The sequence below is a fragment of the Parasteatoda tepidariorum genome, chromosome 10, assembly GCF_043381705.1.
Source record: "Parasteatoda tepidariorum isolate YZ-2023 chromosome 10, CAS_Ptep_4.0, whole genome shotgun sequence".
In the NCBI taxonomy this organism is placed as follows: Eukaryota; Metazoa; Arthropoda; class Arachnida; order Araneae; family Theridiidae; genus Parasteatoda; species Parasteatoda tepidariorum.
This window is the reverse complement of record NC_092213.1, coordinates 81292146-81307064: the sequence shown is the minus strand read 5'-3', so window position 1 is coordinate 81307064 and position 14919 is coordinate 81292146. Positions and strand designations below refer to the sequence as shown.

Genomic DNA, 14919 nt, shown 5'->3' with positions numbered 1-14919 from the left:
CTACACTTTTACCTTATTTATTGACAAACTAACAAAATAAATTGCTTTGGTTTTAATTTTTTCCCTTTGAAATAAATAAGTATACCACGCTTGATTTTAGGAATATTGACACTACTTTAAAAATACTAATTGTGAAATCAGAATTTTTGGAAACAGTGCATTGCAATATTGCGTAAAAAAATGACCTTTGTTTATTTGAATCAAATTATTAGTTTTGTTCTTTTGATGTACACCTTAATTAACTATGACAGGTTGCATATCCAAATCTTTCAACAAAAAATAGCAACTTTTAAGCATTTTTTAAGCACTCAAAAAATATTTTTAAGCACCATATACGTTAACAAAATGCAAAATAATTTTCAAAGGCTTTAGATGATCATGATAAAATAACTAGTCTTTGACTAGGAACACTTTTCTTGATTATATTAGCCATTAAAATATGATCAAGAGATTTTTCGGTTCGATTTCAGAGGGTGGAAATTGAAGCACGAAATTGAGATTATCTTGCAAAATGCAGCAGAGTTGCACATGAGAGTGCAATAATCTGACCGAACCCAGCTCACTTGCGGACTCGCAAGTATTTCCTCAAACCTGTAAAATGATTGGCGCTTTCATACGCTATGGACTGATGGCACGCTAAAAGAGATTGTGGTTGAATGAATCGTGAAAACGTTGAATAGAATAGTGTGAAAAGCACGCTTTTGCATAATACGTGGTGAAAATCTACAAGGTAAAGAAGAAAAAAAATTTCGAAAAGGGAAAATTAAGCACCTTTAAGGGCTTTTAAAAAATGCTATGCGACATGTATAAAAAAGCTATTATTCAATGTTTCCAGGGTGCGATAAACACTTTAATTTATACTTCGGCGTTACACTAAAACCTCATACATTATCAAATATTCTATTCCTATTCAAGTGATCATTCATTATTTAATTTATAATTTTAAAGTAAATATGATGAGTCACTGTTCACGTAAGTTTTGTCCCCCTCTTAAATCTACTTCAACTAAGTCTTCAAGACACGTGTAATAAGAATTCGGTACTTATCCGTTTAGGGAACCCTAAATTTTTTTTAACCACAGTACCTAATATATAAGGTACTATTACCACAATACCAGTAGTACCTATAACAGTTAATTAGTCATCATTGGGGCCAATAATAGTTTGGAAATTTTTTTTGGCACCCTGAAATAGATAAATATCAAGAATTTTAGTTAAGAAATATGTCCTGTTGTTAAAAATCGTTTTAATTCACAAAAGGAAAAGTTGCAAATGAACCAAAACTCAAGTTCTTTAATTATTCTATAATAAATAGCCTTTACACGTTTAATTTAGTTCTAATTTTGAAGCTGATTTCTTTAAATTTTAAAATTATCTACGCTGGTTGGTAAGTATCGGTTTACATAGACTAGGAAGTAAAATTTGCCATGTATTAACCACGCCAGGTTCTGATTTACACATATTATTGGCTCACTATTGGGATCATACTTCCTAGATTGTTGCTGCCCAATATTTTGATAATGGAGAATACATATTTGTCGGAAACAAATATATATTTATTCTGAAAAGAACCGTTTGACTGTTTAATTTCATAACTTAATAGTCAAAACAGATTAATTAGTCTATTTGAGATCAATTCTTTGAACTATGATGATCTGCAATTAGTTCGAGAAATTTCGATTATTAGAACAAAAGTTATTCAGGATGCTTACTTTTCTATTTTAATTTACAAACATTGTACATCTCATTATTCTTCATTAGTTTTGGAGTTGTAGAAAAAAATTAAATTGGCATTAAGGGACTTGAACTTAGGATTGCTCTACAGCTTAAATGTTTTGAAGGTCAAGAACCTAAATAAGGTATGCATATTATGCCTAAATTTCTTTTACTTAAATAAAGTTAATACGTTTTTGTGTCTGATTTCACAATGTAAATATGTTCCACAAGCAATAAATGCATACATCTACACAAGTTCATTTATATATTTAAGGTTAGGCCCTCAAACTATTGAGTCTTAGATGTTCACCTTTCTTTTTTGTGCACCGTTTATTTTTTTTTACGGATAACATTATTTTCTAAAGCACTATTAATTCATTATGCATCTGTATTGAATATTCACTGATATATTTTGAGCTTGTTCATTACTATAATGAATAAATTGTCAGTGTGACAATTATTGATATTGAAAAAGAAAACAAACTTAATTTAAGTACTCAATACTTCGACTATTTATTCTTCAATAATTTAAAAATAAATTTAATCATAAGCCCCAATTTCCATAACCTTTGATATCTAATAAATTTGTAGAGCACAATATTTTGTTTTTCCTTATTTTCTTCATCATTTCTTTATAAAGTTTCATTTTAGAGGCTTGGCGCTGATTTTCCAGCCAGAAATTAAACTTTGACCCGGAACATTTTGGTAAATCAAGACATTGAGGAGACTGCTCATTTGATATACCTTCCTCTTCATTAATTGAGTCTGCCTCTTCATCTTTTGTATTTTCATTATCGTTTTCATTTAAAATATTATTTTCAGGTTCTTCAACAGAATCAATGATTGTTGGGGGTTCTTCATCACCAGATTCTTCCATTGATTCACCACCGAAAATTGTTTCTTCCATAGTAGGATCATCACTGTCCACGTCGTTTATGTCTTCACTCAATTCTAAACTGGTGTCCAGTATCTTGTAAGACACTTGTTCGTTGAATGACACGTTTCTTGATTTCTCGAGGTTATATTCTGTTCTGCCTTTGAGACAGCTTTTTAACTGTTGCAAATGTAATTTATTCTTTTTCATTTTCTTAAACTTCTTTTTTCTTTTGCCACATTCTTTAGATTCAGAACTTTCATCTGTGTGTAAGTTATTCCTAGTATTTGAGGTTTCACCATTAGAATTTTTCTTTAACTTGGCCGTCCTCAGGGTTTCAATTTCTATAGATTCAGAATTTTTATCTGTGGGTAAGTTATTCTTAGTATTCGAAATTTCATAACCAGAATTTTTCTTTAACTTGGCTTTCCTCGAGGTTTCAATTTCTTTAAAGTCAGAAGATTTATCTGTTGGTAAGTTATTCTTCGTAAATGAGGTTTCATCATCAGAATTTTTCTTCTTTAACTTAGTTTTCCTTGAGGTTTCATTTTCAGGACTTTCAGAAATGAATTTCCTTTTTTTGGAGAAGTTTTCATTTATTGGCTGCGATTTAGGGGTAAGACTGTTTTCATTTGAGATGGATGTGTCCTCTAAAACAAAAACAAATTAATTAAAAGCTGTGCGAAAAATATTATATATCTTTTTTTTTAAATAAAAATTTTACTTATTGTCGAAAAAAATGAGGATATACTTTATGCAAAAAAAAGTATTTTAGAAAATTTTTAGAAAAATTTTGTAGTATATAGAATACAACAATGCCAACAACAATGTAATGCTCAGTTAACATAATATTAATATATGTAAGAAACAGCAAGAAAATTTTGAAAGCATAAAAAATTCTAATTTCATCAATATCAGCATGAAATTACTACCATTCCTACATAATATCTAATTGCATTGTAAAATAAGTCTCATGCATTCAAATAATTCTCAATGTCTTAAAGAATTTCAAACATAAGACTGTTTATCATGAACCACCTAAAAACTTAAATCCTTGCCACAAACCATTAAATTGCTGCAAAATTGAAAAAGAATTTTATTTGTATTTGAAAAATAATTCATTTTCTAGGAAGTAAATAAGTAGTAAATTGCAATTGATTGAAGAAAATTTTTTATTTTATTTCAAGATTCATTTCAAAAAATACTATAAATAAAAATTACAGTTTAAATACAGTCGAGTCACAAGAGATAGTTTGAGTCTCGATTGCTTGAGTTTCCAGTAAATCCGAGCTAATAAAAAAAAAAAAAAAAAAAAAAAAAGGCCTTGCTCCCAAACAATAACCACGCACATACAACTTGTGGAACGATTACTACGATTGGTTTTACCATGATTACTACAACCGAATGCAGAAAAATAAATTTTTGTATTAAACACTGAAATATGTAAACAGTGGGTTAAAACAAAAAATATTAGACAATTTTTTTAAAAGTACAATTACTATAGCCGAATAATAAACTAAATTATTGTTTTTAATAGTTTTAAAAGTTAATATACTTAAAAAAATTTGAGATAGAAACACAAATGAAAGCAATAGAAATTAGCTTACACATGAATCAGAGAAGGGGATTCCAGAGTTTATATTATTTTTTAACAATAGTTGGCGAATTCCGGAAAAAAAAAAGAAGTCAAAATACTTAAATTTTTAAAATTGATCTTTGGTCACTTGTCATACATCATTTTCTTCAGAAATATCTAAATTACCAGATTTTTTTCTAATTAACATATTAATTTTCAGAAAATCAGGAGCAAAGTCACTTTAATTTTACAATGCTGAAAATCTCTATTTTGTTAGATACTGTCATTTGAATAAATTTATTTCTCGCATACAATGTGTAGTTTAACTTATCTCTTAAATGTCGAATTACTTTCATATAAGTTATTTTGAAAACAATTTTTTTTATTTTAACCAAGAAACAGGTAAATTATTTAGTGACATTACGATCGTCCTTCCATTAACAAAATACTACATCTCAACTATCTCTCACCTAGAAACCATTAGGTTTAGAAATTAATGTTATTTATACAAAGCAGAAATATTTCACTTATAAATAAAAAACAGTTAAAATTTTATTGGGTTTTTATTTTAGTAGCTTTTTAATGTCAATGAAAAGACAGACTATGTTAACGGAAAGGACAAAATATAGTAATGGAAGTCATCCATAAGCTTATTTAGATCTATTAAAAACTTTAAAGTGAAATAAATGAATTTTAAGTTAGTATTCAAATTCAAGGCACATATAAATAATATTTTTAAAAGTTTTTTTTAAAATAAATCATTAGAGAGCATGTTTTTAATTATGGAAAATATGTTATTTGCATATGAATATAAATCAGAGTTTCAAATTGAAAACTCCCTTTTGAATATTTAATAATACAAAGGAAAAACAAGTAATGGCTTTTTTTAGGTGTTTTTTGATAAGGCAAAATCACAATATTCAACCATTTTCAAGACTACCATTGATTCCATTTACAAGCTATAATCTGTGAAATATGCCAAAATTTGCAGGGGTCGAAAAAAAAATAAGACACATAATTCTACACAGAGAAAAAAAATTAATGACGCAGATTAATGCAGGTGAAATTTTTACCATGTAATATGAATAAAAAATATAATATAAATAAAATAAAAAGATAAATATAAATAAAAATTTAATTTTCTTCGTTAATAACAGCTAAAGAAAAAAAGTAGAATAATATGAGAATCAAATACATGATTGCTTTTTCTTAATGTAGGTGTCTGATCAGTCTTAAATAAAAGTCTCGATTGTTCAAACATAATTTTCTTTGTTTTGAAATTTGGTATTTTGTCTTATCAATAGCTAGAATAATATTACAGGTTGCATAGCCAAATCTTTCAACAAAAAATATGTACATTTTAAGCATTCAAAAAAAATTTTAAGCACTATATACATTAACAAAATAAAAAATAATTTTCAAAGACTTTACATGATCATAAGAAAATAACTAGTTTCTGACAAAGAATTCTTTTCTTGATTATATTAGCCATTAAAATATGATCAAGAGATTTTTTGGTTCGATATCAGAGGGTGGAAAATGAAGCATGAAATTGAAAATATCTTGCAAGATGCAGCAGAGTTGCACACGAGAGTGCAATAATCTCACGGAACCCAGCTCAGTGGACGCACGTGCAGACTCGCAAGTATTTCATCAAACATGTAAAATGATTAGCACTTTCATACGATAAGGACCAACGGTATGGCAAAATGGATTGCGCTTGAAAAAATTGTGAAAACATGGAATAGAACAATGCAAAAAGCGCGTGTTTGCCTAATACATGGTGAAAATCAACATGGTAAAGAAAAAACATTCCTTTTCGAAAAGGGAAAAATAAGCACTTTACGCTATGCACCATGTATTATACCTACCATTGATTCCGTTTACAAGCTTTAACCTGTCAAATATGCCAAAAATTGTAGAGGGGTAAAAATAATAAAATCAAGATTTGCAAGAATTCGAGAGATTATTGGTTCAATTTCAGAGGGTGGAAGATAAAGCCTGAAATTAACAATTTCTCTCAAAATACAACAGAGTTGTAAGTAATCCTCCTCACCCCACAGAATATTTGGTGTAAGCACATGTAGACTTAGTAATTAATCCAACATAAAAAATAATTGGCTTTCATAGGGTATTCCGAAAAGGAATATAGTTGAATGAATACTGAAAAGATTGAACAGAACATTGTTAAAACTCCCTTTTTTTTCCGTATCTCATGGCAGCAATCAACTTGGCAAAGAAAAATCTCATTTTAGAAAAAGAATAAAATTAAACATATTTAACAAACACCAAATGAAAAAAAGCACCTTTAAAGGCTTTTCAAAACTGAAAATAAAAAATTATAAGCTTTGTAGGAAGAGATTTGAGAATACACATTTCAAATAGGAGTCCGCTTTTTGTACACCCCCAGAAATCAGGGTTTGTAATTTTTTTTATTTTATTTAAATCTGATATTTTATGATTTAAGTCTAATTTTCTTTATTTTTATTCAAATACACTGTAAGGACTATGATTTATGATCAAAATAACTTTATAAATGTTTAATCAAAATTAAATTAATATTAATACTATATTATAACAATATTTTAGAAGCTCTAACTACCTAAAACAATTTTTCATTATAATACATAGCTTTGAATGCATAGAAACCATTTTGAAACAAATGCATGATTGAAATTTAAAGACTAGATGAAATAGAGAATTTAAAGAATATTTTAACTATTGAAACAAAGTTTCAATTAACAAAAAATAATTTTAATTTAAAATTGTGATTTCTTTTTTTTTCCCTCTTGATTTTTAAAATGACAAAATAAATGTAACAGATTGTGCTTATAAATGTAGTCATTCATCAATAAATAAATATTTAATCCATATATTTTTATATTAAAATATTAATTTTTATATAAAAATGGATAAGTGAATCCTTTATCAAAATAGATAAGTGAAGCTAAAATTTTTTAAAAAAATCTATGTACTCATTGGAATTTTTTTCCACAAAATTTCTTCATAGAAATTCTGATAATGTCAAAGGTACTGTAAACATATAATGTGATTCATTTAAATAAAATGTATTTAAAATAAATTTTAAAACTAAGAAAAAAATAAAGTATCATTAATTTAAAATACTGTTTTTTTTTAAACTTTTTAAATCAATATATATATATATAAAAAAAAAATCAGTAGATTTAAATCGATGATTTTTTACAAAAAATCATTTGATTTAAATCAACAAACCCTGCCAGAAATACCCATAGTTTCCAAAGTATTGCGGAATTACTGAAACAAAAATTGAAACCTTAATAATTTCTTTATTATAATCTAGTAACAAAACCTGAATTGACATACCTTTCTTTCTTTGGATCTTCATAGCAAAGTAATCATTTACACTCAACTGACTGTTGAAAGTTTGGTTAGCGTGAGAGGAAGGATGCTCACGAACCTAAAACACACACAAAAAAAGAATTAGCAGAGTGATAGATTAAAATTAAAAAAAAAAGGTAGATTTTAATAATTTTTTAAAAGTCTGCGATAACAATAACCCACAATGGCAGATGGAATTGTTGTTATAGTGAGCTTGTCATATAAGTAACTACACATAGTTAAGACTAAAATAAATACAAAAAGATTCAGTGTAAAAGGGTATCTTAGTTTGAATATTCGGTTGTCAAGAAGGGAAATTAGGGGACATGGTCGATAAATAACCAACAAAAGATCTGTCTCTTTAACACTAAACATACCAACACTCAATATATACATAATTCTACCATAGCCGGTCAAATGACCGGACTTTACGTTCCTTGATTGAATGCATGAAATATGGATGTAAGGAAGGAAATAAGCTAAAAAAAAACTTTATCATAATTAAACAAAATTGTATAATGCAAATTCTTATGTATTACAAACACAAAGAATAAGAATTTTTAATTAATTGCTCAACGCATTTTATACATATACAGGGTGTTTCCATTGTACATTTTCCGCAAACATATTTCTTCTAATTATTATTTTATAAATCTTATAATTATAAGAATTATAATTCTTATATATATTCCTGTAATTAATATTATTTCTTCTAAAAACTTGTGCTGTCTTGATTGTTTCCACATTTCTCTGGGTAAAAACTAACAGTTAGTTAGAAATGAAGTAAAGCTATCAAAATCAAATATAAACTACCTACCAAAACATTTAGTCTCGTCACTTTTCCTGACACAAAAATGCCTATCTTAAAATTTTAGGTACTTTCTTGAAATTTGAAATCAGCTATTTTGATTGAACTAACTACACAACAGTCTTTGCAGAAATGTGCAACTCATCAAATACAATACGTTGAACACGCATTATATCGTAACTTAGGATCCAATGAAATTATAAAGCAATAAATTGTTCTCCCAGTCAAATGACCGGTTGCGGTAGAAATAGGTACATGACAAGTATTATTCGAAACAAACAAAATACAAATAATAATAATGGAATATTAACTGTATATAATTGTTAGAAAAAATCATGAAGTCAAAGTTCAAAAACGATAAGATGATAAGTGCATTTTTGATGTAAAAGTTTTTAAATGGTCATTCAACCGGTTATGGTATGTTTACACCGGTTATGTATGTTATGTTATGGTATGATACAAATACATTAATAATATTACTTTTAACTTTTCGGACAGTAAAAAAAAAAAATTAATTGATAATTTGTAAACTTACAGGTTTTGGCGGTTTTTCCAAAAATATAGATTTCATATCTTTCTCTGAATACCGATTCAAGTCTTTTACTCGAACAAACTTCTGATAGCTAAAGAAAAAACAAATCATTATTATTCAAATATGTAATTTTCACTTTCAAATTAGAATTTATAGTACATGTAGCTAAGACTTCTAAAAAATTATATTTTGTTTTACAGACGAGAGCATTTAATATGTCTTATAATATTTTTCTGTGAATTTTTTTTTACAAGGGGAACAAAAGAAGGAAAAAACATATTACAGTAGGGAACTGATTATCCGGAACGATCGGGACCATCGCTATTCCGGATAACTGATTTTTCCGGTTTTCTGAATCGCTGCAAAAAAAAAAAGTTTTTTTTTTTTTAATTGCTAACCCAACTAAAAAAAAAAAAAATATTTGAAAATAATCTTAAAACGAAGAAGACTAATGATTATTTCCAAAATAATGGTAAGGTAAACATCGTTCAAAAAAGAAGGAAAAATCCTAAAATCTTATGAGGAAAAAAAAATTTTTTTTTTAAAAAAGGGCGGGAAAATTTACCGAAATTTCGTTCCGGTTTTTTGGTTTTCCGATTTCCGGATAACAGGTTCTATACTGGACTTTAGTAACACCAGAAAAAAACATCTCTATTTTAACATTTATAATGCTTTCTGTTTATGCCAGTTAAAGACAAATGGAGTACAATAAAGCCAAATTCCTTTAGAACTAACATTTCGGAGAGAAAAACAGTTGATTTAACCATTTAAATCATTATAACATTCATGTAATTAAATTTGTCATAAAAATTCGTCACAGCAACAATTACAAGTAAATTATTTTTTAATAAAAATAAATTTGAGGAGAAATATGCAATTTCAAATGTTTTGTATGTACAAAAATTCTATATTTTTGTCACTGATATTAAAACCATCAAATGCCAAGTGAAAATTGAAATTTTATTCAAAGGGATTCGATAATTACAGTAGGAAACAAATTTTTTGTTGCAGTTAAGCAAATACTTGATGTTGTGTAATTCGAGTGTAGGGATTTCAATCGGAAATTAATTTTGCTTCTAAAGCTACAGATTTTTTTTTTGAATAACATATTTAGTTTTCAAAATGTTATCAAGACTTTTTTTTCTTCAAAATTTTATCTATAACAGGAGGTGACATAAAAATTGTGATAAACTTCTAGAAGTTAAGACACATCATCAGAATGAAAATTGCATAGAAACCCATGCTCAGCTCATAAGGGCACATTTCTACTTTGAACTGTTCTGAACCACGCAAAGAAACAGTTCACAATAGGGCAATCCCCCTGGCATACAATAACATTTCCAGGAAAATGTTTCTATGCAATTTAAATCCTGATAATATGACCAATTTTCCCTGGAAGTTTGTTGTAGCATTTATGAGTTCCTCTGTAACATATAACATTTTTAAACTGGTAGAATCTGGGGAAAAAATAAACTAAAAATGTAATTAAACAAAAAACAAACAAAACTGAAACTTGGAGAGATAAATCGATTGCAGATTTAAAATCAGCAATACAAAAGTACTTGAGCTGTGCTAAAAAATCTCGCACAATATTAAAAAAAAATTGTTCCCCAGCATTATTCCTTTACTTACTGCAGATGATTCTTTGCCTTGCGTGACCTTTGTTCCAAACTTTTTTCAAAACTTTCATTTGACTTGAACTTTTCTTGATCATTCTTAAAATGTTTCTGCAAATTCTGCAGAATATTTTCATATTCTAAGCATCCAACAGTAACTGGAATCTCATCATTTTTCCATCCAACCCCTAAATTCATGATTAAAAAATACATCTTAAAAATCATAAAAGCAATGTCTGTAATAAAAGGTTAAAAAATAACAACATAGAATAGAAAAATATATTTTAAAAAAAATAAGACAATGAAAAACATTTAGTCAAAGAAAATTATTTTGACAAATAATTTATGTTTGTGTAAAGTGAAAATAACTACACAAGCATTTAAATAACCAATGAAAATTGAACTTGTATGCTTATTGGATTACTTTTCTGCAAAAGGCCAAGCGTTTATTATAAATCAACATATCCCAATTTTGCTAGAATAATTTAGATGCTTATGAAAGTGCAGATTTTATTGCAACGATTGATTTTTGTGAAAGTACCATTCTTGCCCGGTTGACTTTTGTGAAAGTACCAATGAACGATAGTAAAATTCACCTGTATTAGGCCTTTGCCAAAGTATGAGATTTTCCTTAAATACTGTCAAACAAAGGGAAACTCATTGTTATTATTTTTTTTTTGTTGCTTTTTTGCACATTACTTAGATATCAAATTTTGCTCTGCATGTTAAGTTGAAATGTAAAGCAACATAAAGCATATTCCAAATTTTTACTATATTAGCATGATTATCAAATGAAAGTGGATATTTTTTTAATTGTTATTGGTAGTATTAATGATTAGTTAAAAAAAATTTTCATGACTATACCTATAATAGCTTAAATACTTTTTATATATATTGTAAATTATTTAACCTTGTGTTTTAAATAAACCAAAAATTCAAATTTTGCAATATTTTTGAAAAAAAATAAAAAAAAATAAATAAAACTAGGCATTATTTTGTTTTTAGAAATTATTTATAAACTCATTTTTAAAACATTTCACAATAATACAATTTTATCAATAATTCCACAATAATTTTCCACATTTCTATTGAACATAGATGATCTTAAATCAGTCCTAATTTATTTCATTCTGAATATGCAGCCTTCAAGTGGAAAATAACTAACATTATTATAAAATTAAATATAATTGACAATAATATTTTCAACTAAAATATTTAAATAAAGTTTATATTTCAATTCAAATCATACAAATTGAAAGAGACTATACCGGTATTAGTATCCCTTTTAGAAATCTTGATATTCTCTTTTATTCCATCCTCATTCTTTCCCAGACCTTTACCTTTACTCCAGCCCATCTTGGAAAGTAATTTGTGACCAAAAGTAGTTTCATCTGAAAAAATTAGTAGAATCTAACTTATTTCACTCGAACACTTAATAAACCAAACAATTGGTGCATTTTTACATTAACTAGAACGACATTACATATATTCACTTTTATATTTATATAGGTGCATTACAAATTTATAAAAAATTGCAAAAAAGACAACAAACAAATTACATTTCAAAGTAAAATTGTTAATTTTTGTAACTGAAATTTCTTCATCATTATGTACCTGCAAGTTTCAAGATAAACAAAATATATATGAGTGAATTTCAAAAATGTTAATAATTTTAGTGTTTTAAGAAATTTATATATATATATATATATATATATTTATATATGAAAAGATGAAATATATATATATATTTAAAAATGCTTAATTAATAAAAATTAGTAATTACAAATCATCAATTAGAATAAATTATTAAAATAACATTGATGAGAAGAAAAAAAAAATTATAGTACTACTGGATAAGTATTGTGCGGCTGTGAGGAGAACTCCTCCAGACTAAAAGTCTGGGGATGTCTGCTGCTATGGTGACAAGAGGGAACACTTTTCTAATGGGGGTGTAATGGAGAAAATAAGGATGGTTGATTGGTTTACTCTTGCTCACTTATGTCAAGATGAAGACAAAACTATTCACACTACACCCCTGTTCCAAATGATTTTTCCTTGTAACCATGGTACCCGCCACAATGCAAGACTGGTGATTTAAATAGTAAGAAGTTTAATTTACAAAAGTAAATACCACTTTTTAACAAAAATATTTTATCTTGACATACTTAAATCAAATATGTTAAGAAAAATACGCCATATTTGGGCATGTTAAAATAATTTACAAGATCAATAAAATTGCAACTTGATTAAGACTATACAATAACATAAAAACTGTTTTATAGAATATTAACATTGTTTTTTTTCTTCCTTCAAAAGACAAATGACTGTATTAATTGGCATAGAAAATTCTGATTAATTATTAATAATATATATATACCGTTAAACCATAAATTTCCACGAGGATTCAATTCAAAATTCAGCTTAGAAACTTTGACTTGACTTGCCATAATCTTTATTTGTTACTTCCACTATAAAAACCAAATAAAGTATTAATTTGCATATAAATTAAAATTATACAAAAATAAAGTTACATAATTATTAATTTTTAATATAAAAACATATTAGATTATTATTGTAATTATAAAGAATATTTTAAATATACATAAAAAGCATACAACTCATTACTAAGCAGGTAACTGACATTCTTTTATTTTCAATGAATGGATTAAATTAACTTAACAGTCCTTCAAAAATGCACTTTATAAATAAGCAATTAAAGATGCAGAATAAAACTAAAGGTCAGCTTAATAAAGAGAAAAATGAGTTTTATATTTTTCATTTTGAACCAACTGAAGGACTATTATTTGAGTTATCACTATCAATAAGTAATTTTTAAATGTCTTATTATTCATCATAATGTAGAGGTAGAGGTGAACCCTGTGGCTGAACGCAGCGACACAGCGATATTGTCGCAGAATGTTATAGAGTTCATGCAGAATTATTTTTCTTTTGAAAAGTAAAATTTTTTACTTTTCCTTACTACAGAAATTTACAATGTAATCTTCGTAAAATTTACGCAATATTTGAATTATGCATTTAGATAATCACTTTTGGACACGTTAAATTTATGGCGATAGTATCGTAAATAAATGTAATGTTTTGATTGTATTTTTGCATGTTATTGATTTTCCGTGGTTTTTGAATATCCTGATATAATTCAAGCAATGTGGAAAATCTGAATTGTGCATTTGAGTATTTACTTTTTAAGGCAATAATTGAATCGGATTTTTGGCAGTTATTGCTATTGATTTCTTCATGGCTTTTAAATCCAAAATTTTTATATGATATTATTAATTACTTATTAAAACAACCTAATATCGAAATGTAACACGGATTTGCGTGATTTCGTCGTTGATCTTTTTTTCGGTAATTCATGATTTATTATTATTTTTTTTATTGCGATGATTATTTACAAAATGCGAAGAAGGAAATAGTGCATTCCCCCCAACAAAATGAGAGAATACCACCCATAATATTAGAAAAAAATTATTTATAACATTTTTCTTTAAATATACACAGCACTTTTGTTATTTTAAATTAGTAACATATATGTTTGTTATTATTAAAAGTATTTTGCAGAAAGATATTAGTGCTATGCCGCAGGTAGCTCGAAAAACTTTGCCACAGGGGAGGTGAACCCATGTTAAAAGCTCAAAAATACAATTTTATTCAATGATAATAACATAAACTAGTGTTGATTGAAGTTTAACTGAATCTTTTACCTATTTTCTTGATAAAAAGAGGATAATTTGAAATCGGTCACCGTATAACAATATAAAGTTATCATGCAAAAAAATTCAATAGTAATCTTATTTCTATATAATCTTTCGGCGACATGATAAATACTTACATGTTTTGAGAAAATTTTAAAAACATGAGAATTCCAAAGATCCCATATATGCTATTCTAATTATTTAGATCTTACAAGTGAACATGAACTGTCAATAATTGAAAAATTAATTTAGTTTAAATGACATCCACGTTGACTTTACAAGAAAAAGAATTAGATCTCTTCATTTGTTTATGAAGTGATGTTAAAAAAATAAGCTTCCAGCCACTTCTTTCTGTGCAATCTTAGCTTTTCATTAAATAGTCCAAACTGACTTTGTCATTAATGAACTTCGGAAAATTGAAGAACTGCAGAAAACAATATTTTAAGAAGATAAAAAAAATTAAGAAATTAATCTAAGATCAATAATCTTTGATAATTCGAGGCACTACAAAATATTAAAAAAAAAAAAAAAAAACAATGTCCTATATATTTGCCATCTGTTGCCCATCAGTACAACTACTCTTGCAAGATTTTTGATAATTAAAATGGAACATTATTAAAATTTTAGAGATTAATAAATTTCAATAATTTTCTTCCGCTGCTGATATGTCTTAAGTGTTAATAATATTTAGTGGGNTACGACAAAATATTAAAAAAAAAAAAAAA

General features: G+C 26.9%; 1 protein-coding gene across 1 annotated transcript; it reads right to left on the bottom strand.

The window, feature by feature from the left end:
• Positions 1-2203: 2203 nt before the first annotated feature.
• On the bottom strand, positions 2204-14741 carry LOC107456687 (PIN2/TERF1-interacting telomerase inhibitor 1). Its single transcript, XM_043038815.2, has 7 exons — positions 14332-14741; positions 12859-12949; positions 11750-11872; positions 10498-10669; positions 8869-8956; positions 7511-7604; positions 2204-3239 (listed from the first exon to the last, which is right to left on the bottom strand). Exons 2-7 carry the CDS (start codon positions 12926-12928, stop codon positions 2260-2262), a joined length of 1527 nt encoding a protein of 508 aa, XP_042894749.1. The 5' UTR covers positions 12929-12949; positions 14332-14741; the 3' UTR covers positions 2204-2259.
• Between the last annotated feature and the right edge of the window lie 178 nt (positions 14742-14919).

Coding starts and splice junctions, on each gene's coding strand:
- LOC107456687 (XM_043038815.2), bottom strand. CDS start 12,928: ATGGCAAGTCAAGTCAAAGTTTCTAAGCTGAATTTTGAATTGAATCCT. Junction 11,873..12,858: donor TGGAAATTTATGGTTTAACG/GTATATATATAT, acceptor TAATTTTTTCAG/ATGAAACTACTTTTGGTCAC. Junction 7,605..8,868: donor TGGAAAAACCGCCAAAACCT/GTAAGTTTACAA, acceptor TGTGTGTTTTAG/GTTCGTGAGCATCCTTCCTC.